At 35.4% G+C, this 27692-nt stretch overlaps 1 protein-coding gene across 1 annotated transcript in view; it reads right to left on the bottom strand.

The window, feature by feature from the left end:
* Positions 1-1130: 1130 nt before the first annotated feature.
* CFAP300 (cilia and flagella associated protein 300) overlaps positions 1131-27692 on the bottom strand; it is a 32504-nt gene continuing 5942 nt past the window's right edge. The window contains exons 3-7 of the mRNA XM_004385866.1: positions 22210-22285; positions 15766-15932; positions 11582-11754; positions 2225-2291; positions 1131-1483 (exon numbers count right to left, since the gene is read on the bottom strand). Of these exons, the coding sequence (XP_004385923.1) occupies positions 1355-1483; positions 2225-2291; positions 11582-11754; positions 15766-15932; positions 22210-22285 (612 nt within the window). The 3' untranslated portion in view covers positions 1131-1354. The remainder of the gene's footprint in view (positions 1484-2224; positions 2292-11581; positions 11755-15765; positions 15933-22209; positions 22286-27692) is intronic.

Here is a 27692-nt window from a genome sequence, read left to right on the forward strand (position 1 = left end):
AGATGGACAGCTCAGCAGATGTTACTGTGGCTAGAAGATATCAAGAATATGAAACCTACTCTAACATTTTGACATCATGTAAGTCCACCCCACTACAACTTCGGGGAAATAGAGGGAGTTACAGGTCCCTAGGTGGCACAAACTATTTGTGCTCAACTATTGATTTAAGGGTTGGCAGTTTGAACCAACTCAATGGCACCATGAAACAAAGAACAGACAATCTACTTCTGTAAAGATTACAGCCAAGAAAACTTATGGAGCAGTTCTACTCTGTAACACAGGGGGTTGCCATGAGTTGGAATGGACTTGATGGCAATGCTTTTGTTTGTGTTTATAGAAGCATAGTAAAAATCACATTTCTTATATACCTGAGTTTATGTAACGAGATCTGTACTCATCTCTCAAATCTGTCTACAAATTTTCTCTCTTGAGCTCTATACCCACACTGCCAGCTGCTTTCCAGACAGATCCACAGGTTCAAATCCAAAATTATCATCCTTATCCCTACAACACAGAAACACGTATTTCAAACTTGCTGCTTCTCAGCATTTCTTGCAGGCTCAGCATTTCATTGTCTTTGGGTACATGTCAATCACTTTTTCCATAAAAAAACTAAGTCATACCTTCACTGTATTAATGCAATGAAGGGACAGTACTATGAGACACTGTTCTTCGCTCTTTTGCCAACTTAGTAATACCAGCAAGGCAGCTCTCTCAGTTTATTCATAGCTCTTGTATTAGCTGCAGGGCTAATTTTAATTTCAATTTTGATTTATCACGTGATTAAAAAGACTTTACAACTACTTTCAGAACTTTTTTTTTTAATTGAGGCTTTTCAGTGGTACAATGTATCCAACGATTACTAGTATACTTTTTCACAGCTTTAGAGATATAAATCTTTATGCAGTGAAGAAATGTAATTAAATGAAACTCAAGTTGAAAAAGTAATGCATAATAATAATCAGTAGTACAGATGTTTAGTTTTCTGCTATGCTACAGTTTCAATTCAGAATTAATTAGCTTCTAAAATAAAATACATGGAAAATTGAGGACTTACTTGAATATTAATGCAATAAATATGAACTAGATTTTTAATGCCTTTTAACTCTGTAAAAACTCTACAACTGGTATTGGTACAGATCATACAAAGGATGGAAGTTGGTTCCTGTATTAGTATTCCAGGTGAACTTAAAAAAAGGCATCTTGGTGTTTGTTTTCTTCTGCTCTAAGTAGGCTCTTTATATTTCACTCAAGTTAAGCTGCAAAGTAAATGTTTATCTGCAAATTAGAATTAAAATTAAAAAATGAGTGAATTAAAAAAAAGAGTAGATATGGATAATCTGAAACAGCATTGTTAAGACATTTCCCCCACACCATAACAGTGGTATAAAACATGAACATGACGCTTGATGGGGTCCACGATAAAGTAAGAAAATGTCTGTTCATGACCCTTTGTGGAAGGGTAGCATATACCAGCAGAATCCTGAAAAAGATAAACCTAAATTATTTAGTATTCAACTACATTGCAATGATAATCAATATACTTGATTATATATTTTCTGCCAAAACATCTTGAGACATACTTAAAACCTTTGATAATAAATTGGTGGTTAACTAATATTATTAAACATTTATTAACAGCATGGTACACCATACTAACAATACATGTCTACAATGCATATATGCATAATTCTTTTCTCTAAGGAAATTATAGTCCAAAGACAAATTCTATCATTTAAAAAAGTATGTTTAAAGTGCTAATGTTGCAAAAATGTCTATTTTGCAATTTTTGTCTATCTTTGCTTTCTTTTGGAACATGCTCCATATGCACCATGAGAGCAGGGACTATACCTCTTTTATTTATCACTGTGTCCTAGCCCAGCACAGTATGACACTAAAATTCAGGTACTGGATTCTGTGATATAAAGACATGTATGGCATTCTTATTTATTTGCCCTATAAGTTATGGTTTCAGAGACTAGAGAACTGTACTCTACTCCATCTCAGTCACAGATTTAGTTCCAAAATAGGTAGGGAATATTTTTGGATACAGACAAGAGAAAGGATGCCAGAAGTCCATACTATTCCCCAAACAAAAGCATACACTATCAACTTTTAAAGGAAAACATCTTTTCTCCTACGCATAACATTCTCCTACTTGCTGACTCCAACACTATTAATAACAAGTAATTAAATTAGTTGCACATATCCCCTCAACACTTACATATGCTGTAACTTTAAAGACAGAAGATGTAATTTGTATTTTCTTGGTTTGAGGATTCTTTCGAACACTAAAAAAGAAAAATGGGTAAAGTTTAAATGTAATGCATTTTAAATACTGATCCTTTTTAGTATTTATTCAGGTGTTCTTATTCGTACAGAATACGGAAATACATAATATCCAATTAAAGTGGCTTGCAAAGAATGGTATCTGAGGTTTCATCCAAGTATGGGGCAAGGTCAACTGAAATGAAATTGGGGGAAACTGAATTTTACAGTTAGAAGGTTTGAGGTCAATTTGAGATTCAGATGATGAACCGATTTTCTCAGGCCACAGAGACAATTAGTGGTAAAACAGGGATTGGTGAAAGTCTAATTGAGGTGTAGACAGCTGTTATGGGTAAAGGAAAGCATATTAAAGAATTAAACAATCTAATTTCTAATGTCAACTCTGATAGTGATTTGTTATTCTACTTCCAAGCCCCAAAAAGCAAATCCATTGCCTTCGAGTTGAATTATGACTCATAGTGATCCTACAGGACAGAGTAGAACTGCCCCATAGGGTTTCCAAGGCTGTAAATCTTTTTGCAAGCAGACTGCCACATCTTTCTCCCATGGAGCAGCTGGTGGGTTCGAACCACTGACCTTTTGTTAAGTAGACAAGTGCTTTAACCACTGCACCACCAGGGCTCCTTTAGGCAAGATTAACCTCACTGAATCTCAATTTTTGCATATGTAAACTGGTTATAATATGATTCCTTTTAATATAAGAATTAAGTGAGATAACGTATATGAAAATAATTTGTTAAATTATATATTGCTAAATTATACTATATTAAGAATAATTTCCCCTTAGTACTTCTCTTTTAGTTACTCTGCCTACAAAAAGAGTAACTGTGGCAATATATAGTAAGGAAGCAACTGAGGTCTGAGAAAATAAGCTACAGATATATATTTATATATTCATTATCTATATATAAATATACATACACATTACATTTATAATGCTTTAATATTTGTAAGATATCTTTACATACATTACTTCCTTTAAAAACCACACAATTCAGTGAGGAGGGCAATATTTTACCAATTTTATAGACAATAAAACTAGACAAGTTATGATTTATTTAAGACAATCCAACTAAAATTGATATTTCTGGGAACTGAATCCAGGTGACTCAGAGTTCAGTTTGCTTGCTGTTTACCCTTTTCCTATACTCTATGAGTACATATATATCATCAGTATTATTTAAATTTTTATTGTGGTGAAATACATATAAGAAAACATTTACCATTTCAACCATTTTTATGTGTACAATTCAGTGACATTAATTACATTCACAAATTACAATTTGTGCAGCAATCATCACTGTTTGCAAATTTTTTCATCACCCTTAACAAAACCTCTGTATCCCTTAAGTAATGCCCCCTATTACCCCCACCCACCTGCCCCTGGTAACCACTAATAAACTTTGGTCTTTATGCATTTGCCTATTCTGGATATTTCATATAAATAGGATCATACAATATTTGTCCTTTTGTGTCTGCTTATTTCAGAGGTATAACTCACGTATGACATATGTAGGTTAAATTTAAAGGAAGATACTTCTCTTTTTCACTTTATCAGGTAAAGTATTGCTTTCCCCCTTCTACTACACATTTAAAAGTAATGGGAAGAGAGTGAAGAAAGAAGATGAATTCTGTGGGAGGTGTGTATGTGTGGGTTTAAGCTTGTATACTTAACAGAGATGGTCAGTCCTAAGCCATTTCAGGTCTTCCAGATTCTTAGGTAGTTTTCATCCTTACTAGAGATATCATTCAGACTTAAACTCAGAAGTCATGCAATTAAACTGATTTCCAAATATTTCTATGACATGGGGAGAGGTAGTATTTTTATATTTCTCTAATGCCTAAGATCCACCACCCATCTGTCAGTTTGTTGTACTGTGGTGGCCTGCATGTTGCTATGATGCTAGAAACTATGCCACTGGTATTTCAAATACTAGCAGGGTCCCCATAATGGACAGGTATCAGTGGAAATTCCAGACTAAGACAATTAGAAGATATCTCTGGTAATCTACTTCTGACATTTAGCCAATGAAAATCCAACAGATCACAACAGAATATTGTCCAATATAGTGCTGAAAGATGAGCCCCTTAAGCTGGAAGGCACTCAAAATACACAGTGGCTGCAAAAATGGTCTTCAGCATACCAATGAGTATGAAGACGGTACACGACCTGGCAAGTTTTCGTTCTGTTGTACATGTGATCGCCATGAGTTAGAGCCAACTGAATGGCAACCAACAACAACGCCTAAGATAAGCTGCTTAAAAGTTGAAGATTACATTTAAAATATTGTGCTTATCCAAGGATGACTATACTCACTACATATAAAACATTTGTATATATCTATATTACTACTCAATCAAAATACAGAACATATCTATGGTTTTATCTTAATTCTAAATCTTGATCTGGGGATAGTTATGTGGGTATAATCACATACATAAATTAACTGAGCTATACACTTATGATTTGTGCACTATTTGTTGTCACTGAGTTGATTCTGTGTGTCAGAGTAGAACTGTGCTCTATAGAGTTTTTAATGGCTACTTTTTTGGAAGTAGGTCACCAAGCCTTTCTTCTGAGACATCTCTGGGTGGATCTGAACCTCCAACCTTTTGGTTAGCAGCTGAGTGCGTTAACTGTTTGCACTACCCAAGGACTCCATGCACTATACTACACATAAATTATCCCTCAATTTTAAAAAAATCTACAAAAAAAAAAAAAAAAACTTGTAGAAGTTTATGCTTATCAAATAAGCTTAGAGAAAAATTTAACATTTGATATTGCATTTAATAATTGTTGCCATTGTTAGGTGCTGTCGAGTCGCTTCCGACTCATAGTGACCTTCTGTGCAACAGAACGAAACACAGCCCAGTCCTGCGCCATCCTCACAACTGTTGGTATGTTTGAACTCATTATTGTACCCACTGTGTCAATTCATCTCGTTGAGGCTCTTCCTCTTTTTTTGCTGACCCTCTACTTTACCAAGCATGATGTTCTTCTCCAGGGACTGGTCCCTTCTGATAACACGTCCAAAGTACGTGAGACGAAGTCTCCCCATCCTCACTTCTAAGGAGCACTCTGGCTGTATCTCTTCCCAGACAGACCTGTTTTTTCTTCTGGCAGTCAATATTCTTCGCCAACACCACAGTTCAAAGGTAATCAGTTCTTCTTTGGTCTTGCTTATTCATTGTCCAGCTTTTGCACGCACATGAGGTGACTGAAAATATCATGACTTGCGTCAGGTGAATCTTAGTCCTCAAAGTGACAACTTTGCTTTTCAACACTTTAAACAGGTCTTTCGCAGCAGATTTGCCCAGTACAATACATCGTTTCATTTCCTGACTGCTACTTCCACGGGCGTTGATTGTGGATCCAAGCAAAATGAAATCCTTGACGTCAATCTTTTCTCTCCATTTATCATGATGTTGCTTACCGGTCCAGTTATGAGAATTTCTGTTTTCTTTATGTTGAAGTATAATCCATTCTGAAGGCTGTAGTCTTTGATCTTCATCAATAAGTGCTACAAGTCCTCTTCACTTTCAGCAAGAAAGGTTGTCATCTGTGTAATGTAGGTTGTTAATGAGTCTTCCACCAATCCTGATGCCACATTCTTCTTCAGATAGTCCAGCTTCTTGGATTATTTGCTCAGCATACAGAATGAATAAGTATGGTGAAAAGATAATACTCTGGCGCACACCTTTCTTGATTTTAAACCATGCAGTATCCCCTTGCTCTGTTTGAATGAATGCCTCATGGTCTATATATTTGTTCTGCATGAGCACAATTAAGTGTTCTGGAATTCCCATTCTTCACAATGTTATCCATAATTTGTTATGATCTACACAGTCGAGTGCCTTTGCATAGTCAATAAAGCAGATAAACATCTTTCTGGTATTCTCTGCTTTCAGCCAAGATCCATCTTACATCAGCAGTTCTACTCTGTCTTATAGGGTCACTATGAGTTGGAATCAAATCAACGGCAACGACTTTGGGTTTTTTTGTTTATATTTCTTAAGAAAAAAAAGAAAAAGTAAAGTGATATTCATTAGTGTCCTAGGCTGTTCCACTAATAACTTCATTATACTAGATCTTTGGCAGTCACTCAGTCTCCAGGTAACTAGGTTTTTAATGATGCAGGAACATAATTTCCATATAATTCTTTTAAACAGTGTGATTATATTAATGATTTAGAAATAAATAATGAATGATTTCTTATCAATACAATTTGTGCTAACTTCTGAGGATCAGTTCAATATCAACTCTAAACATCAGGATACACAGACCATGCTAGGTCACTCTGCTAATTTTGACAAGAATCCCACTGCCTAGGACCATGGTCTCGGGGAACATCCAGCTCAACTGGCGTAACAGTTTATAAAGAAAATGTTCTACTTCAGTGAGTAGTGTCTGGGGTTTTAAAAGCTTGTGAGCAGCCATCTAAGATAATCCACTGGTCTCACCCCATCTGGAGCAAGGAGAATGAAGAAAACTAAAGATACAAGGGAAAGATTGGTCCAAAGGACTAACGGACCACATCCACCACGGCCTCCACCAGACTGAGTCCAGCACAACTAGATGGTGCCCGGCTACCACCACTGACTGCTCTGACAAGGATCACAATACAGGGTCTTGGACAGAGCTGGAGAAAAATGTAGAACAAAATTCTAACTTACAGAAAAAGACCAGACTTACTGGCCTGACACAGACTGGAGAAATTAAGAGTATGGCCCCCAGACACCCTTAGAGCTTGGTGTTATCATTCCTGATGTTCACCCTTCAGCCAAAGATTAGACAGGCCCATAAAACAAAACCAGACTAAAGGGGCACAACAGCCCAGGGGTAAGGATGAGAAGGCAGGAGGGGACAGGAAAGCTGGTAATGGGGAACCCAAGGTTGAGAAGGGGAGAGTGCTGACATGTCATGGGGTTGGCAACCAATGTCACAAAACAATATGTGTATTAATTGTTTAATGAGAAACTAGTTTGCTCTGTAAACCTTCATCTAAAGTACAATAAAAAAAAAATTAAAAAACCCCCAACAATCCCACTGCTTAATTAGCATCTTGAAAGACATAATCTAAGCCTCTCAGTTGAAATCATACAATTTCACATCTGGAGTATATATGTAGTGTGGGGAACCTTTCCAAAAACTTTGCCAAGAGCATTGGTTTAATGCCTAAAGTAGAAAAGACACAGGCACCATAACTATGGAATTATTTCTGCATATATATATTTTTTTACTCACAGAGTGTAAAGCGTTTTTTAAATTTTCTTATTGTGCTTTAGGTGAAAGTTTACAGCTCAATTTCTCATTCAAAAATTTACACACATATTGTTTTGTGACATTGGTTGCAATCCCCACAATGTGACGGCACACTTCCCCTTTCCACCCCGGGTTCCCTGTGTCCCTTCCTGCCTTCTCATCTTGCTTTTGGACTGAAGCTGCCCATTTGGTCTTGTACATCTGATTGAACTAAGAAGCATGTTACTCATGTGTATGATTTTGTTTTGTAGTCCTGTCTAATCTTTGTCTGAAGAGTCGGCTTTGGGAATGGTTTCAGCTCCGGGTTAACAGTGTCCAGCAGGGACACAGTTTCGGGACTTCCTCCAATCTCTGACAGACCATTAAGTTTGGTCTTTTTATGTGAATCTGAATTCTGTTCTACATTTTTCTCCGGCTCTGACCAGGTCTCTCTGATGTGTTCCCTGTCAGGGCTGTCATGGGTGGTAGCCGGGCACCATCTAGTTCTTCTGGTCTCACACTGTTGGAGTCTCTGGTTCATTTGGTCCTTTGGTCCTTTGGGCTAGTATTTTCCTTGTGTCTTTGGTTTTCTTGACTCTCCTTTGCTCCGAGTGGGACAGAACCAATACATGTATCTTAGATGCCCACTCGCAAGCTTTTAAGACCTCAGATGCTACCCACCAAAGTGGTATGTAGAACATTTTCTTTATAAACTATGTTATGCCAATTGACCTAGATGTCCCCTGAAACTATGGTCCCAGGCCCCAGCCCCAGCTACTCTGTCCCTCAAAGTGTTTAGATGTGTCTAGAAAAGTTATTTGCTTTTGCTTTGGTCCAGTTGTGCAGACTTCCCCTGTATTGTGTGTTGTCCTTCCTTTCACCAAAGTTGACCCTTGTCTACTATCTAGTTCATGATCTCCCGTTCCCCTCCCTCCCCATCCTCATAACCATCAAAGAATGCTTTTTTCTGTGTTTAAACCTTTTCTTGAGTTCTTATAATACAGGTCTCATACAATATTTGTCCTTTTGTGACTGACTTATTTCACTCAGCATAAAGCCGTCCAGATTCATCCATGTTGTGAGATGTTTTGAAGATTCATCATTGTTCTTTACCATTTCATATGCATATACCTTTTTGAAATGTAATAATTCGTCATTTGCTCTCTAAAAAAATGGTTCTAAAGTATTGCCTACTTGATTTAAAGGAACCATAATTGAAAAGAAAGCATTTTCTAAAACATTTAAAATATGTATTTCTTAGGGCTTATTGTATTGGGTTGCTATGAGTCGGAATCGACTTGATGGCAACTTTTTTTTTTTAATTGTTCTGGGTGAGGAAGAAAATATTCGTAAGAACGTGGTTAGCCTTTTGCTTCAGCCAGAGACTACTAAAATCACACTCTGTAGTATGTTCTCAACATTTTCAAACATTAGAAATGGATGTCTTTGTTAGAATGGATTAGTCATTATGTCAGATGCTGTAAAGCAGTTACTGCAGGTATAATTAGAAAGATAGCAAATTTTTTTTAAAGCATGCAAAAACATAAAAAATTCAAGCAAAGGAACAGGAAAAAATAAACTTCTTGGGTAAGCTGGCTTGTACAAATGATTTGACTAGTTATGCGGCTCAGAATTCTGAGTAGCTTACTGAAGATACTTCAAGTTTCACCTAAGCTTACACTACTTATATATTCCATGACAACTTCTATATTGATCCACTCTCTATTTTTACCACTAAATGCTATGGTCTTAACCACGTAACACAGCATCTGACCCATATCAGCATGAGTTGACTAAAACTAGAAAAACCACACGTAGTGCATGTGGTAAGTAAATGAACATAGTTTTTGCAGTACTCTCAGGTCATTTAATTCGTTCAATTGTTTTGTGTTGGCACCTAAACCATCTTGTTGTCTTGTGCCGTTGATTTTGACCCATGGCGACCTCATATGACAGACTAGAACTGCCCCATAGGGTTTTCTAGGCTGTAATCTTTACAGGAGCAGATCACCAGGCCTTTCTCCCATAAAACATTTGAAATAAGTAAATATTTAATATAATTTTCTTCTGAAGTTGCTTTGGGAAGACAATTTCATCTTCCCCTCATTCAGCAAAGAAATTCTTAAGCTTGCTTAAGCTTAGATCATCTAGAGAAATATTTAATGTTCCTCAAGAAAAGTACTGCTACAATTGGGTCGGTCTCCTTCCCAGTCTCCCCTAGAATGACAAACTTGTGATGCACTGCCCTAAACAAGGAACAGGCTGCCCTCCTCTTTGCGAGCCTCCATGGATCCCATTCCATCAAGACTTTCCTGATTGCTAATACCCACACTGACAACTTCCTGTTTTGATCTTCTGTGTATTTATATTATAGCCTAAAGATCTGTAAACATTTGCCTATAAAAAAACTGAATATTTGATTATTTAAAAGATTTTACTTTTCAAAATTTTACTTATACAAGATCTTAAATAATTACTATTGTTTAATATGTTAGTTTGTTCTAATTTTCTTATCCGTTAGTTTGTTTCAAATTTTCTGTCTGATGCTCTTCATGTAGTCTCTTTAGAGCTTGGCAGAGTTCTGTGCGCAATATTAATACTTGCTAATTGCCTGATGGGGTAGTTCTATTTGTCCTCTAAGGTCGCTATGGGTTGGAATTGACCCAACAGCAAACAGCTTTGTTTGGTTGCCTGATTAAGTGATTCCATGGAGACAATTCCTATTCTTTCTGTATGATGGCATGCGTTTTGGCCACTCAATCTATAAGTGGTCATTACTCTTGGAATTATACTTTTTCTTAGCACCCCAAAATTGTAGAAGAGAATCACAGGTGAGAAGACAGGGAAGGAAATATTGCGAAAAACAGCAATTTCTTTAATGTCTAGGTCCTAAAGTTATTTCACATATCTCTAACAGACTCACCTACTCCATCTCTTCTTTCCCCTCCAGAATTCCACAGATTCATGTGGCTGATGGGGCCCAGCACACTGTGGTAGTGTTGGGGGTGTGTGTGTGTGTGTGTGTGTGTGTGTGTGTGTGTGTGTGTGTGTGTGTGTGTGTGTGTGTGTGTGTCAGGGGTACACTGAGGAGTGCTACAGCAGGCTAGTAAGTTTTCATGAGATCTAAATGATATTTGATGTAGGTATTTTTATGTTCTTTCTAAAATTCTGTTTCTAACATATCTCTTCCAATATTCTGTATGCATTGACACAGTAACTTTTCATTAAAATTAGAGATTATAGAAATATTCTTGATTTTGAAACCATGTCAGAAATTAACTAATAATAACTGAATCATGCAATTTGTCATGTAGATATGTGACACATGCCTGAAGCAGATATGAGAATTGAAAGACTGAGTATAAGTAAAACAACAATCAAGAGTCAGATGAGAAACTAATTCTGTTGCTTTTCTATTAAAGTAAAATAATATACCTAAACATTGGGATGCTTTGTTCTCATTTGTTTATTTTCCCTTTGTCTACAAAGATAATCAACTACCTTCATCACTGAAAAACAAAACCAATATTCACTTCAGTTAAAATAAAAGTATAAAAAAGAGATTTGCAAGTCTTTATCCCTATTTAATCTTTAAGAAGGAAAAAGAAACTCCAATAGAATATTTAAAACAAACTATGTAACTTTGGGATCATTTTTATTTTTTATTACATATATTATTATTTTTTACCATCAGTCAAGCAAATTCAAACATCCTGAGAGATTTCTTGTGTTTCCTTGAGATTTAAACGGAGGCCTGTAAGATGGCAATTATGAATAAGGATGGAGTGGGCAACAGATCTGAACGAGGAAATACGGAGAAGAGGTAGATGAAGAATAAAGGGACTGAAGACTAAGAGATGGTGAGGGAAATCTAGAAACTCCCTAGCCTGAAAGAAAAAGAGGCGGCTATGGAGAGCACCAGAGCGGTGCTATTTTTATACACTTTGGTTGCTACCATGACTGGAAACAGATAGTTTAATCTCACCATGGTTAAACAAATAATTCACTCAATTCACCAGAGATTTACATATTGTGATCTAGCAATATTACCTCACCAGATCCTTATAGATAAGTTTTGTTGTCTCCAGATATGGATTAACCACATCTTCATACTGACAAAGGGCTCCACCAAGACAAAGATGTTTGAAAAGACAAAACAGGAACTCTTCTCTGTCTCGTTGGCTGAATACCTCGTATTTTTCTGAGTCTTCCATTAGTAAAACCTATGTAGAAATGATAAACCCATCTTAATGTAACATAATTTGAGGCTCTAATTTATATGTTTTCAAAACAGTTTCAATTATATATTTAAAATAATCTTAGAGCTATTTTGAGAAACAATCCTGAGGCAATTAGAGTGATCTGGGAGATCTACATTTATTTCCACTACATTTTATCATTAGGTACTGACATTCAGTGAAAGGAATAAAGCAAAATTTAAAATACAGCTGCTAAATCAATCTTTCTTCACTTTCTCTCTGTTCTAGTTTATATTTTTCATTGTTTCGGTGCTACTGCATTTTTAGTATTAAGCCACTTCAGGTCTTACTTGGAAATTAATGGGAATATAAATAAATGGGGAAACTTCATCAGATAACATCTCCCTCCTTTGCTTCTATCCAGAGGCTAAACACAAATGGTCATTTTCTAACCCCTCTCACCTTACAGTGTTTGGATCACTCCTTTCCTTTCTCCCACAGTTACTCCATTTTGAACCATTCAGGTAATTGGAGCCTCATACCCACTTCTCTTCCTGCTCTTCTCTAATAACATCATTTTACACTGAGTGGTGCAAGTGGTTAATGAGCTTGGCTGTTAACCACCCACAGGAACCTCGGAAGAAAGTCCTGGGGATCTATTTCTGAAAAATCAGGCACTGAAAAATCCCGTGGAGCACACTTCTACTGACACACATGGAGCTGCCATGAGTCGGAGTCGACTTGATGGCAACTGGTTTTTTTTCTTTTTTTACACACCATCTATTTCAATTGATTCTTGCTCTTTTGAGACCTTGATACCTCTTTTTAGGAAACAGTGTGACTCTGTCTGATGGGGAGAATCTTCTTATAGTACTAGGCATTACAGGCAGTTGGTTAATTTGTTGATTATCGGACATGGATACATTGATTAATGTAAGTTAGTGTATTTCTTTTATTGAATTGTTTATACTCCACCAACTTCTAAAAAAAGAATGCAAAAGTTAACAATAAAAATATAGATATGATAGGACCAAAATAATTAATAAAAGACAAAACTATAACCAAGAAATGAAGTGGGAAGAGAAAATAAACACACATAAGGAACTCTAGATGGAAAAAGGCTATAGAAATTGTGAATGACACTTAGGAACCCTACCATACAGGAAAAGGAGGGAAATACGATGAGTTATACAACAATCACTGTCTAGTAGTAAGGAAGTACATGTAATTAGGAAAATTGTTAAGGCTAAACATTTTACTTCAATCTCTAAAGAAAACTTATGACAAAGTTATTGTATAAGACATTAAAAAAAAATTCTATAATGTCGTATATGGACAGTTTACTTACAAAGACTTAATGAAAGCCAGTCATAGTGAAGGTTAGGTAAGATGAAGGGAGGTGCTCTCTGGAGGTGATACATGTAGGTAACTTTTGCACATTTTTCTCCCTTTCCTCCTTCCTTCTCCCCTCTCCTATCTCTCTGTCTCTGTCTCTATTTGTAATGAAATGACTTCCCACTGAAGCCCAAGTTTGCAGCTTCCTGGAGATCTGGCTTAATACAAGGATGAATAAAGTCTCGAGAAATAGTTAACACATTCCTTACATGAGCACTATCATATATTGAATTGATTGAGCTGTGCATATTTAAAAGTAAAAATAATTTAAAAAAACCTTGTTGGAATGACTTTTAAAACAATAACATGCTATCACTGTTCTCCCTCTCTATTCACATACAGATCTGTTTTGGTTGTTTTGCCCTCAAATAGTAGGTATGTAATAGTTAACCAGTCAAATTTCTGAGCCACAGCAATCAGGAAGAAGGTTATTATCAGGACTTACATTACACAGTGTGCCAATAGCATCTGTGTTGCTGCACAATGGGGGGCCTTTTTTATTCAGGCTAAAGCTGGAAGTTTTTGTTGTTGTTGTTTCCAGCCAGAAAGCAAGTTAAAACCCTCCTTGTTGCCACAGGGCGGCAAAGAACACAAAAGCAAAACATACAGGCAACTAGCAGAAAAACAGAGTCAGAGCACTTCATGAATAGAGGTGCTATTCATAGGGAGAAATAAGACAGACAGCAAGCAGTTTTGTAGAGAATTCTGTCGGAAAGCTAATCCTCCTTTAAAAAAGTCAGTTGATGAAGATCTCTCTGTCTGCAGGAATGAGGATGAATTCTCCGAAATTAGAGGTAAAGGTCTTTAGACAAAGAGGCAGATCGGTGAGGAAAAGAGAGAACTGAGATTAGCAGGGAAATACAGACTAGATTACACACTTCCTGAATAATTTCCAATCCTAGCTAAGGAGCAGAAATTAATATCAGATCTTCACTGTGTAGTGTTTACATTGCCTTGTGTTATATATAAATATGCTTCTTTTAACTGAAGAGCAAACTATATACGGTTCTCTCATTCAATTGTGAGTTTGGTTATTCTCAATTAGTTAATCTTATTTGGTTCTTAAACTAAGTTAAAGAGTCCTTTTGGGTATTGCCCAAGTGTAGACCAATGTACAGACTGGAGAGATGTCTTCCTATCTCCTGCAGACAAGACTCCTGTGAGCAGAGTGGTGGATCAGCTCCTTCTTTAGTTCATTCCTGTCTGGATTTATAGTACATTAGAATCTCCCCTCTCTCTTAATGTAGAATTAATAATATGAGTAGTTATTAACATTATTTAAAGTTTACTAGGTGCCAGGCATTGCACTAAGCACTTTAAATGCATAATCTCATATAGTTCTTATATTATTCCTGTTTTATAGATGAAGAAACTAAGGTTAGAGAGATTATCACAGCTATTAAGAATCTGGATTTGAATCTATGTCTATTTGATGTGAAAACCCTAATTTTTAACCACTTTGTAATACTCCCTGAACAATTATAATATTTCATTTTAACAGCACTGCATACTTCTATTTTTTTATTTTTATTTTTTATTGTACTTCATTCAGGTGAAGGCTTACAGAACAAATAGTTTCTCATGAAACAACAGTACACATACTGTTTTACATTTCATACTTTTAAAATAATACATTTAAATGTTTTCTCAACTCATTTTCTCAAGGATTCCAGGAAGGAGGTAAAATAGGCATTTTATAACCAGGTTGTATAGATAAGATCCTGAGGCTCAACAGATTGAATGATTTGCCTAAGGCCATTATTATCTTGTACATAATAAATCAGGAAACAGGTAAATAATCCATGTCTTCTGATTCCTAGTTCAGTGCACTTCTCAATTAAAACATTTAACTGAGCTAATCAAATGGTTTTGTTCATCTCAGCAAAGAGATAAAAAGATTTATTTACTCTAAGGATTTTTTAATATGATATGTTAAGGGCCCTATAGTGAAGAAAATAGCCATTTATTAAGTAGAGCAGGGTTTCTCTACCTCAGCACTATCGACATTTTTTTTTAATTTTTAATGATTTGTGAATATTTCTATGAAAAGTATTACAAAGAGCAAATATTAACCCAAGCCTATGTATGCATTTAACAAGTCATTTTTTTTAAAAGGAACAAAATGACAGTCAGGCCACCATGAGCTCCTGAAGACCACTATTTTTTTTTCCCTTTAGAATTATTAAATCATAAATGTACAATAGCTTCTTAACTCTACACACGCACTTAAATTTTTTTTTTTTAATTGTGCTTTAGGTGAAAGTTTACAGCCCAAGTTCGTTTCTCATACAAAAATTTATACACACATTATTATGTGACACTAACTATAGACATTTTGGGCCAAATAACTCTTTGTTGTGGGGGGCTGTCCTATGCATTGTATAATGTTTAGCAGCATCCCTGACCTCTACATACCCCTCCCTGAGTTGTGACAACCAAAAATGTCTCCTAGGGGGCAAAATCAACCCAGTTGACAACCACTGAAATCCACAAATAGTTGAGAGTAAAAGTGTTCCCAATGGCAAAAAAGTGTTACACTGACAAGAGATATTTTGTGCATTTTAGTCAGGCAAAAGGTTTTGACATTTTGCGTTTCCTGAAATAAAACTCTACTGTGAAATACTAAAATTCTGTACTTACTTTTCTTAACTCATCAGAAATGAGAAAGGGATCACAAAAAGAATCTAAACACTTAACAATATGTCCATTGTCTCGTACAATATCTTCATTGTATAACCGATTAAAAAATGACATTGAAAGCTGTGTGCAAGGAACATTTATAGCTTCAATTTTTTTCACTTCAGTTCCTGAAAAAAAGATATTTTATAAACATAGATAGAAAAATTAATTTAGTATTCTCAATTATTTCCAAAATATCACTATGTAGAGATTCTACAAAGAAATCAAATAGGACATGCTTTGATATATTTAAAAGAAACATTAGAGATTTTATTAAATTCTTAAAGCTTGTTCATTTTTATTAATCATTAAAAGTTTATAACAAAATCTAATTCAGGACTAGATCAAGGGATATGTGAATTAGAGAATGCTTAAAAATGAAATACATTTTTTCAGTAGTAGGGGATTCTTAGAAGTTTTACTGTATATATTAAAATTATAACACAGGAATTACTTTATATGACTGAATTTGTATCATGCTTAATGCTTTATAATTCCCTATTATAAAAATTATATTAATAAATGTTAAGTAATGAGTGTTTCTATAGTTTCTGAGGGTGTCTTGAAAATATTTTCTCTCCATTCAAAAATTTCCCCGTGATCTCATTTAGGGGCTCTGGTGGCACAGTAGTTAAGCGCTCGGCTGCTAACCAAAAGGTGGGCATGTTCGAATCTACCCCTGGAAACCCTATGGGGCAGTTATACTCTGTCTTGTAAGATTGCTGAGTTGGAAATGATTCAACAGCAATGAGTTTTGTTTGTTTTATCTCATTTACAGTGTTTATTACAAAAAGGTTTTCTAAGTCAAGGTAAATCACAAACCAGGCCCTAATCAAATTATCACGAGTTCCAAATTAGAATTTCCCCTGGTGTCCCTTTTCTGGATCCCCACACCTATTTTCTAAATGTGCCTTTCAGAAATGGATTTTGTTACTAGAGGTTCTATTAAATTACAGAAAGACAAAGTTAAAAGCAAATATTTTTATCACCCCAATAGGTCACTCAATTTCTCACTTATGCATATATAACATGCATACACAATCGCATGCAAGCGCTTGTTCAGATATAAAGGGGTTGTATTCTTTTGTTCAAAGTTATAGGTAGACTGCAGAACCAGGTGTGGTGGCCCTTGGTGTGTCCTCTCCCTGGATATATCTGTTGAATCTGTGACCTGAGAAGTAGATTGTATTCAAGAAGAGTAAGTAATACTGGCAATTGTTTGTGCTTCCTCTCTCTGGCTGTCCACTTGGAGTCCTGCCTGGACCTGTTGCTCTATGTTCTAATTCTGAGCTGGGTTAGTTTGGAGGCAAGAAGGATGACTCAAGCCAGAAAACTGTGCATGCTTCAGTAATTTCAAAAACTATGCTACTTAAAGAGGCAAAATCCTCTGTTGGGCTAGATAAAATCAAAACCAAGTCATCCTAAATGAGAGAGTAGCTCTGAGCAATGTTGGAAGACCAGAGAACAAGAGCAGTAGAGGGTCTGTCAGTCTCAGAAGATGGGTTAGTGGTCCCAGGATGAGGAATTGATATTGGGCAACATGTCATTTTAATAAATCTAATCTAGCTCTGATTTGGAGCGTGGTAGGAAGGTTTAGATGATGAGAAAAGGTAATTAAATTCAAACCAATGAATCTGAGGCATTTATACAGCATTCTTCCAAGAAACAAGTCTTTTTCAAGGACAAAAATACTTTTAAATTCTATTAGTAAGTTTTCTTACCTATTATTGCTGTTAGTTAAAACATATGGTTGTTAGTCTTAACTATCAGTATGAATAAATAATACAGCCACAGGGCAGAACACGACAGCAAAGGTTTTTTTCTCTTTCCATTTTTTTGATATTTAATACTGTTTTCTCCTTTCTGAAAAGACTTGTATTAATTCAGAAATCTACTTTTCTCTACAATTGTGGTTAATTCTTATAAGATGTTAATATAAATATTCATGACTTCAGCCTGTTGGGAAATTTATTTAAAGGGCCTTACGTAAAGTTCAATTATTGTTATCTCAATTATAGTGATCAATTATCCACGAGGAAAAGGAAGTAAAAACTAAAGCATGAAGGCTCTAGATTTTATATATTTTGAATCATATTTTAAATTTGCTCTAACTGGGTTAAATTAATTAGGGCATTTCTTGATTTGACTACAGACTAGACCAATTTTTATGACAGGTTTGTAGTAATACATTTATTTCTGAATAAACCTACATTAAAAAAAAACACAGTAATAAAACAAAAAGTGAATGCATTGGTTTTAAATTATCAATATTAAATGTAATCATTATTCATTATTATTATTTGATATTATATTTGTGCTGTTCTGAGGAATGTAAAATAATAATGCTATTTTCAATTCTGCTTTTATCAGTGGGTGCTCAATTCATTAAAAAAAAACCAAAACCAAATCCGTTGCCGTCAAGCTGATTCTGACTCAGAGTGACCCTATAAAGGTTTATCTAAATGTAAAAATTACCCTGCTATTTGTAATGTTTCTAGGCTTGGGAGAACCCTAGGCATTTTAAGGGACAGACAGATTTCAAGACTGAACTTCCTCTTGTTCTCATTAAACACAGATACGGGCTCCCAGTGGGGGTTCAGAAATATTTTTCTAAAGAAGTATTTTAGACCTAGTCATGTTAAAAGTAGAAAGATGGACTAAATTATCTTTTAGGGTTTTGTCAAGTTACAATTCTAGTATTATTAAATTTTCATATGTATTTGATAGTTACTACTAATAAAAAACAATACTAACTTCTTACTCAAATTAAACTATGGATCTTTACCATAGGAATGATGAGGATAATCTTGCCCAACTCAATAAATCCAAGCTGATAGAAGTTTAATTTTAATATAAAAATAATACAAGCTATTCTGGACATTACTAAAGTATCCCACTCTCCAATGTTTAGATATCCTTAAACAGACTAGGACATAAAAGGAGATTAACCAATGAAAGGGCATAAAAAGCAGTTACTGTACCAAGTCTTATAAAATCTGTATACTTTTATTAATTACGAGGGATAATTTATCTAATTCAAGAAAAACATGTTTGAGCCTCTACTACAAGGTAAGCATTATGAAACTATTAAGTTGAATGAATTATATAATGGGAGAAGATAAGCATTCTTATAAACAACCACAGTGATTGAATGCAACAAATCCAGTAACAGTATAAAAAAGTGAAATTAGGAGACTTGAAGGGAGAAAACAATTCTGACTTAGAAATAAGAAAGGTTGGACATATGTAGTGGCACTGAATACGGGCTTGAGAAAACGGTAGGATTTCAAAAGGCAGCAGTGTAAAGAAAAGCCTTTACAGGTAGAAGGAATAGCTCTAGCAAAGGCAGAGAAGCACCTAGGCAAGGAAAGTGCCAGGAGCCCTACAGGCTTTCTGAACTTAGGCTAATACCTAAAAATGAAGACACAGGTATTTGCAAATTCATTAACTAGAGTCCTACTGATGTTTATTATGAAGGATAATCACAAAGTTACTATTGGAGGACATGTTAGATAGCTGTCAATGAATTCAATATTTCATTGCTTCTCAAAGTGTCATTCCTATGGGATTCATCAAAGGTCACTGTAAAAAATACAGTGTACCATCTTGGACTTCAACCTCATCCTGGAGTTAATGAATCAGAATTTCTAGGCAATGAACATTTTGACAAGAGATTCCTAGGCAAATTAAAAAGAAGGGGGGAAAAAAAAAAAGCAAGAACCTTTGTTTCTTGAAGCCTGAATTCTTAATATGAACCTCTACTTCAACATTTCAGTGGAAGAAAACCCACTGCTAGTTATCCATTAATGCCTGCGATTTTATGATTCTCTTCCTTTTTTTACAGCGAGTCACAAATTAATGATAATACACGCAAAAATCCTATTACAGAAATATAGGAATTTGGTTAAATTATGCCTTCAGCATTTATAATGTGTGCCATTACAATTACACACAGGAAGTTAAGAATGCATATGTCTATTTTTCGTTTGGTGTCTAAGTTGGTGCTTTTCTGGCAATCCCTGTCAACATGTAAGTGGCAGGGGCAGGATGGTGTAGTTGTCAAGGTCTTGAATTCTGAAGCCTGGATTTGAACCTTGGCTCCAGCTAGCCAGCTGCGAGAAACCATACAAATTATTTAACCTATATCTCTGACTCCTCATGTGTAAAATAGGGATATACAGAGTATAACAATACCTCTCTCAGGATTGAGAATTAAAGGATGTAATGTGCCTCTAGTTTTTTTGGTTTAATGTGTGTAATGGCCTTAGTTGAGCACACAGGAAGCACCCATTATATGTTTAACAAAAAAGAGCTTAGTGTGTCTAAAGGAAGGGAGTTATGGCAGCTGGCTAAGAGGATGAAGCAGTGCTAACAACTGGCAATCTAGGCAGTGCAGCTAGTGGTGAAAGAGGTTCATGATCATTCTCTTTAGAATTGGTTCACTTGCTAGAAGAGTGTCTTTTCTCCCACTAAAAAAAAAAATTTTATTGTGCTTTAGGTGAAAGTTTATAGCTCAAGTTAGTTTCTCAATTCAAAGATTTATACACATACTGTTTTGTGACATTGGTTACAATCCTTACAATGTGACAGCACTCTCCCCATTTCTACCCTGGGTTTCCTGTGACTATTCATCCAGTTCCTACCCTTTCCTCAATTCTCATCTTGCTTTTGGACAGGAGTTGCCCATTTGGTCTCCTATATTTAGCTGAACTAAAAGCATGTTCCTCACATGTGGTATTGTTTTGTAGGCCTGTCTAATCTTTGTCTGACAACTGGGCTTCAGGAGTGGTTTTAAAAAGCTGTTTCTTTTGCTTATAAAGGTCCCCAGTGGAAAATTAGAGATAAGGTAGCCAATGAGAAAAAGCAGAGGTAAACAGGAGATAAAAACAAGCTAAGGGAAGAGGACAAGAGATCCACCAGAAACTTCTGCTTCTGAAATGAACTACTACCTCCTCTGCCCTATTTTTCAGAGTACTTCTAATAGATCCTGTCAGGCACATGTGGAATTTTAGAACCTCTCTTTTTTCAATGCCTTCTTCAAAAACAAGAAAAAAAGTCAATTGTTATTTCGTGATGTATATACTGATATGGGAGAAGGTTGGACACTTATTTTGGTAAACCATTTTTTTTTTTTTTTAAAGAATTGACAAGTTGCTGTAAACATGTTTTATAAATACTGCAAATGTGACTCTGATTTTCTTTTTGAAATTTTTATTTGAATTGGTAAATATATTTGTTTAGATACTCAGTCTAACTTTGTAAGTAGTCTGAAGATCATGCTTTATCAGCTTTTTGCTCTATAAATTTTTCAGTCGTCTTTAACCAAAAGCAATAAAATCTTATCTACTAATTCTAAAATCACTGTTTGTAATCTTGTTTTTGACTAATATATTAAGAAAAGTTATTTTTGTGTAAGGCTGTTGAATTCCATGAAAGAACAATGTAAGAATTTACAAAAAAAAAAAATAATAACAGTAAATAAAATTTAAAAATAAAAACAAAATCCCTATCTAGTATTTAAAATCAATTTGTTTTCTTGAGTACAAACCCACATTACCAAACAGATTCTCCTTCTAAATGGAATGATGCTTTTACTTGTTCTATTGTTAAGAGGCCTCAACCTAAAGTTTAAAACATAATGTTCATGTTTTTGTTTACAAAATATTTTTCTATTAACTCTGATTTCTTACTTGATCTGAAAGTTAAGAAATTTAAATGAACTTTAAGCATTTAAATGGTTGAGTATTTTTCTTTAAAAGTTTCTAGCTGTTTCAATATATTATGAAAATATTATTTATACAAAGTTCTTCTTTTGAGAATTTAAGATTATCTCCTTCATGATTTTATAATTATTTTTAAAAACTGTTCCATGGCAACTGTTTCCTCTGTCAGAAATCCATGCCCTGTTGCAACTGAGATTTAGCTCAATTGTTGCCATTGAGTTGATTCCAACTAATAGTGACCCTACAGAACGGAGCAGAACTGCCCCACTAGGCTTCCAAGGAGTGGCTGGTGGATTTGAACTGCTGACCTTTTGGCTGGCAGCCAAGCTCTTTATTACTGTGCCACCAGGGCTCCAAGCATCCTCATATCAGTGGAATCTTTCCTGATCCCTTCCCTCTGGGTAGAACTGATTACCCACCCCCTCCTTGTTCCCACTTCTATGGTAGCACCTGTGATACATTACTGCACATATTTTTTCACATATTATGAGTTCCTTGGGTACAGGCTTTCTCTTTTTCACCTTAATGTTCCTGACATCAAGCAGAGTATACAGAAGTTGCACAGTATTTTCTAAATGAATAAAAAGAAAAGAAAAATTGCTCTTGTGTGCTAAGCCAGGATAGTTGCAGTGAATTCCCAGAAGGACAGTCACCTGAAAAAATGAAAGTAAGCTTTATTTACCTAATGTAATCCATTGTCCAGATGGATCTGGAAGTAATTTCAAACTGGGAATAACATTTGGGTCTTTGAAAAAAGCCTAAAATAAAAATTTGAGGGGAACAAGTTACTTTGTTATAAATAATAACAAAAATTAACTTCTAAAATAACTATGGTAAAATCTCATTTAATTCAAGCTAGAAAGGAAGAACAATTTTAAATGGGTATAATGTCTAAATAATAAACGTTTTACAAAGAAATGAAGTTTTATTACCTTCAAGTTGGAACAGTACGAACAACATTGTGTGCGAGTACAGACACCTTTGGGGCTTAATAGAAAAGATAATGATTTATAGTGAAACACAGGAGGTTATATAATGATTGAAAATTGTTTTCCTTCAATCCTGTTTTGCCAATTGTCTAGTAACCCCCCTTTACTAGATCTAAATCTAAAAGTAATCATCAATTTAATTCTGCCCAAGGGGCACATAGAAAAGTGACAGAATTGACTTCCTAAGGGGAGTGGGGGGATGCACCATATATGCCCAAACATAAAAAGATAGTATTTCCAAAAAATTAGTCCATAGAAGGGAAAAAAAAGGACATTGTCATATAACCTTACAAAGTCTTTCAAATTAAAGGGTGCTCATTTAACACAAACTGGAATTAACCTCAATTAATACTGGTTCTGGAGGCTATTTAAAGGCCATCTGAAACAATCACTAAAAAAGAGAGGGAAAGAAACTTAATTTATATTTACTAATTATTTACAATTATATGTTTTGGATGTCATTGTAAGTGGAAGTAGTCTAACTGGCAATGCATGGAACTGATCTAGAGCTAATGAAAATAAGTCTTTGTAAAGGCCCATCAAATAAAGCAATGCAATAAGTGGTTATATTATTGTATGTTATTTATATTACAATTATATACCTAAAGAATGAATTTTTAAAAAACTGACCTAATGAATGCAAGTGGTATTTTTGGTTTGTTACAGAATTCTTAGTGAGCCATGAGGAAGGATTTTCTGTATTTCAGGCAACTTAGATGAAAGGAAAGCTAATGTGACTTGGAAAAATATCAGATGACTCAAAAACTGGATATACTGAAAATATCAATGTCAAAAATGTACATGACTTTGAATAAACTTTTAAAAATGTTTCATAAAACGTGAAGGTGGAAAACTTCAAAATTTTTATATAGTATCTAATTTTAAATATGTCTATTATGTCATACATATGAAAAAAAGGTAGATATTTGACTATATGATCTATCTGGCAGAACGCTGGTTTCCTACCCAATATCAATTCTCTTTCTTAATTAATGAATCCTGATGTTATTTGGCAGAGCAGTGTGCTCAGCTAAGTGTGCATTTCCTAATCTTTCTGGTATGCACTACATGCCCAAGTTCTGGTCATAAGATGTAAGCAAAAGTGTTGTGCAGGACTTCAGGAAAACTCTCTAAATTAGGGACCATCCTTGCAGATTATGTGGGAGACGTCTTTCATTCCTACTCCTATGGGAGTCCTCAAGCCTCATCATTTCCAACCCCTGTAAGGATGCTGACACTCTATTGAGCCCAGGGCTATAATGATACCCAAAATTAGATCTTATCTTCAACTATCCACCTGATATTGCCACTATGACGCTCCTCAAATTCATCATTCCTAAAACTGAACTCATTTCCATTGATTACTCTTCTGCATTTTCTCTGTATTTAATGGCATTATCAGCTACTCCAGTCAACCAAGCCAGAACTTGAGAGTCATCGTACATGTTCCCCTCTCCCTTACTCTGAACATCTTATCAGTCCTTGAATACTGCCTTTCTCCTAAACATCTTTCCAGGCCATCCCAGTGCTACTGTCTTAATTCAGGAGGACATCACTGTATTTGTCTGCAGGGCAATAGTTTTCAATTTGGTCTTCTGCTTCCAGACTCAGTCTTAACAATCCACCCTCCACACTACTGCCAAGTTTCATTGTCTTAAAATCTTTTAAATTTTATTGTTTTAAAATCTTTAAGTGATTCTTTGTTAGCTAGATGAAGCTCAAGCTTCTTTGAATAGCACAAAAGGTCTTCTAGAACATCATACCACCATCATCTCCCCACTTTGTCTACCTGTTCATCTCTCAGGCCCTAGGCTCAAGTGACTCTTCTTTTGTAAACTCTCCCCTCATTGCCTCAATCAAAAATGATTACCTTCTCTTTTGTGCCACCAAGTATCTTTGCATATGGTATGTATTCTATCACTTCTCACTCTGCAGTGCAATTTCTGGTCTGTTTCCCTCTCTATAACTGGGTCATATTCACCTCTACAGACCCAGGAACTAAAGAAATACCTGCTGAGTTAATGTTCCCTTTCTTCTTTCTATCCATTTACCACTTTGCAAACTAACTTTTGAAACACAGTTTGTTTTTAAATTGAAAGGGAAAATTCAAAATCTGGAATTCTAGTTTAAGCAGTATCCTTTGTTCAGTTATAAGCGTTTGTAGTAGAAACTGCATGGAATTTAGTCAAAATGCCTGGGCTTGCACTTGGTTCTGCTATTTGCTGGGTGTTACTGGACAAATTACTTAACCTTTGGAGCTTCAGTTTCCTCAGCTATAAAACTTGCCAGATTGTTGTGAAGATTATAGTGATAAATGTATAGAAACTGCTGAAAGCTCTATCTGGCACACTGCAGTGACTACTGCTATAAAACAAGTACTTTGCAATGGAGCATACAAGTGTTAATAACAATAAACCAGTTGCCATTGAGTCAATTCTGACTCATGGTGATTGCATGTATGTCAGAAAATAATTGTGCTACATAGGATTTGTAATGGCTAAATTTGCAAAAGTAGATTGCCAGGCCTTTCTTTTGAGGTGCATCAGAGTGGACACAAATCTCCAACCTTTGGTTAGCATCCAAGTGCATTAACCATCTGCCCTATAAGGGACCCTAATAATAACAACAGCTAGCATTTATTATGACTCAGGTACTTGGCTAAATATTTAACATATACTATTTGATTTAATCTTTATGTCAATCTCATCAAGAATTCAGCATTATTTTCATATCCAAGTATACTTATTAAACAGTTCTAATGTGCCAAGCGGGACCCTGGTGGCCCAGCGGTTAAGAGCTCAGTTGCTAACCAAAGGTCGGTAATACAATAAAATTCAAAGGATGGAAAAAAATATATCAATCAAACAAAAACTGAAAAAGAGCAGGAGTGGTAATATTAATCTCTGACAAAATAGACTTTAAAGCAAAATCCATCACAAAGGATAAGGAAGGACACTATATAATGATTAAAGGGTCAATACACCAGGGGGACATAACCATAATAAATATATACACACCCAACGACAGAACTCCAAATACATAAAACAAACTCTAACAGCATTGAAAAGAGAAACAGATAGCTCCACAATAGCAGTAGGAGACATCAACACACCACTGTCAGTGAAGGTCAGAACATCTAGAAACAAGCTCAGTAAAGACGTGTAAGATCTAAATGTCATGATCAACCAACTTGATCTCATAGACATATACAAAACACTTCACCCAACAGCAGCCAAGTATACTTTCTTTTCCAACACACATGGAACATTCTCCACAATAGACCACGTATTAGGCCACAAAGCAAGCCTTAAGAGAATCCAAAACGTTAAAATATTACAAACCATCTTTTCTGACCGTGAAGCCATAAAACTAGAAATTAATAACAGAAAAAGCAAGGGAAAAAAACCAAATACGTGGAAATTGAACAATGCCTTGCTCAAAAACTAATGGGTTTTGAAGAAATCAAAGATGGAATAAAGAAATTCATAGAATCAAATGAGAATGAAAACACTTCTTACCAGAACCTTTGGGACACAGCAAAAGTAGTGCTCAGAGGTCAGCTTATAGCAATAAACGCACACATCCAAAAAGAAGGAAAGGTCAAAACCAAAACATCAGCCTACAACTCGAACAAATAGAAAGAGAGCAGCAAAAGAAGCCCTCGGGCACCAGAAGAAAGGAAACAATAAAAATCAGAGCAGAAATAAATGAAATAGAGAACAGAAAAACAATTGAAACAGTCAACAACACCAGAAGCTGGTTCTTTGAAAAGATCAACAAAATTGATAAGCCACTGGCCAAACTGACAAAAGAAAACACCCAAATAAGAACTCAGATGGGCGGTATCACAACAGACCCAACTGAAATTAAAAAGAATCATAACAGAATACTATGAAAAACTGTACTCCAACAAATTTGAAAACCTAGAGGAAACGGATAAATTTCCAGAAACATACTACCTACCTAAACTAACACAAACTGAGGTAGAAAAACTAAATAAACCTGTAACAAAAGAAGAGATTGAAGAGGTACTAAAAAAACTTCCAACAAAAAAAAAAGCCCTGGCCCTCAAGGCTTATTGGAGAATTCTACCAGACTTTCAGAGAAGAGTTAACACCACTACCACTAAAGGTATTTCAGAGCATAGAAAAGGTTGGAATACTCCCAAACTCATTCTATGAAGCCAGCATAACCATGATACCAAAACCACGTAAGGACACCACAAGAAAAGAAAATTACAGACCAATACCCCTCATGAACATAGATGTAAAAATCCTCAACAAAATTCTAGCCAATAGAATTCGACAACATATCAAAAAAATAATTCATCATGATCAAGTGGGATTTATACCAGGTATGCAGGGATGGTTCCATACTTGAAAAACAATCAATGTAATCCATGGCATAAATAAAAGAATCACAGGATCTTATCAATCAATGCAGAAAATGCATTTGATAAAATCCAACACCCATTCATGATAAAAACTCTCAGTAAAATAGGAACAAAAGAGAAATTCCTCAACATAATAAAGGGCATTTATACAAAGCCAACAGCCAACATCATCCTTAAGGCAGAGAGTCTGAAAGCATTCCCCTTGAGAACAGGAAACAGACAAGGATGCCCTTTATCACCACTCTTATTCAACATTGTGCTGGAGGTCCTAGCCAGAACAATAAGGCAAGAAAAAGAAATAAAGGACATTCAAACTGGTAAGGACAAAGTAAAAGTATCTCTATTTGCAGATGATATGATCTTATACACAGAAAACCTCAAAGAATCCACAAGAAAACTACTGGAACTAATAGAAGACTTCAGCAAAGTATAGGGATACAGGATAAACATACAAAAATCAGTTGGATTCCTCTACACCAACAAAGAGAACTTCGAAGAGGAAATCACCGAATCAATACCATTTACAACAGCCCCCAAGAAGATAAAATACTTAGGAATAAACCTAACCAGAGATGTGAAAGACCGATACAAAGAAAACTACAAGACACTGTTGCAAGAAATCAAAACAGAGCTACACAAGTGGAAAAACATACCTTGCTCATGCATAGGAAGACTCAACATTGTGAAAATGTCAATTCTACCCAAAGCGATCCACAGATATAATGCAATCTTGATCCAAATTCCAATGACATTTTTTAACAAGATGGAGAAACAAATCACCAG

The sequence above is a fragment of the Trichechus manatus genome, unplaced genomic scaffold, assembly GCF_000243295.1.
Source record: "Trichechus manatus latirostris isolate Lorelei unplaced genomic scaffold, TriManLat1.0 scaffold00148, whole genome shotgun sequence".
NCBI lineage: Eukaryota > Metazoa > Chordata > Mammalia > Sirenia > Trichechidae > Trichechus > Trichechus manatus.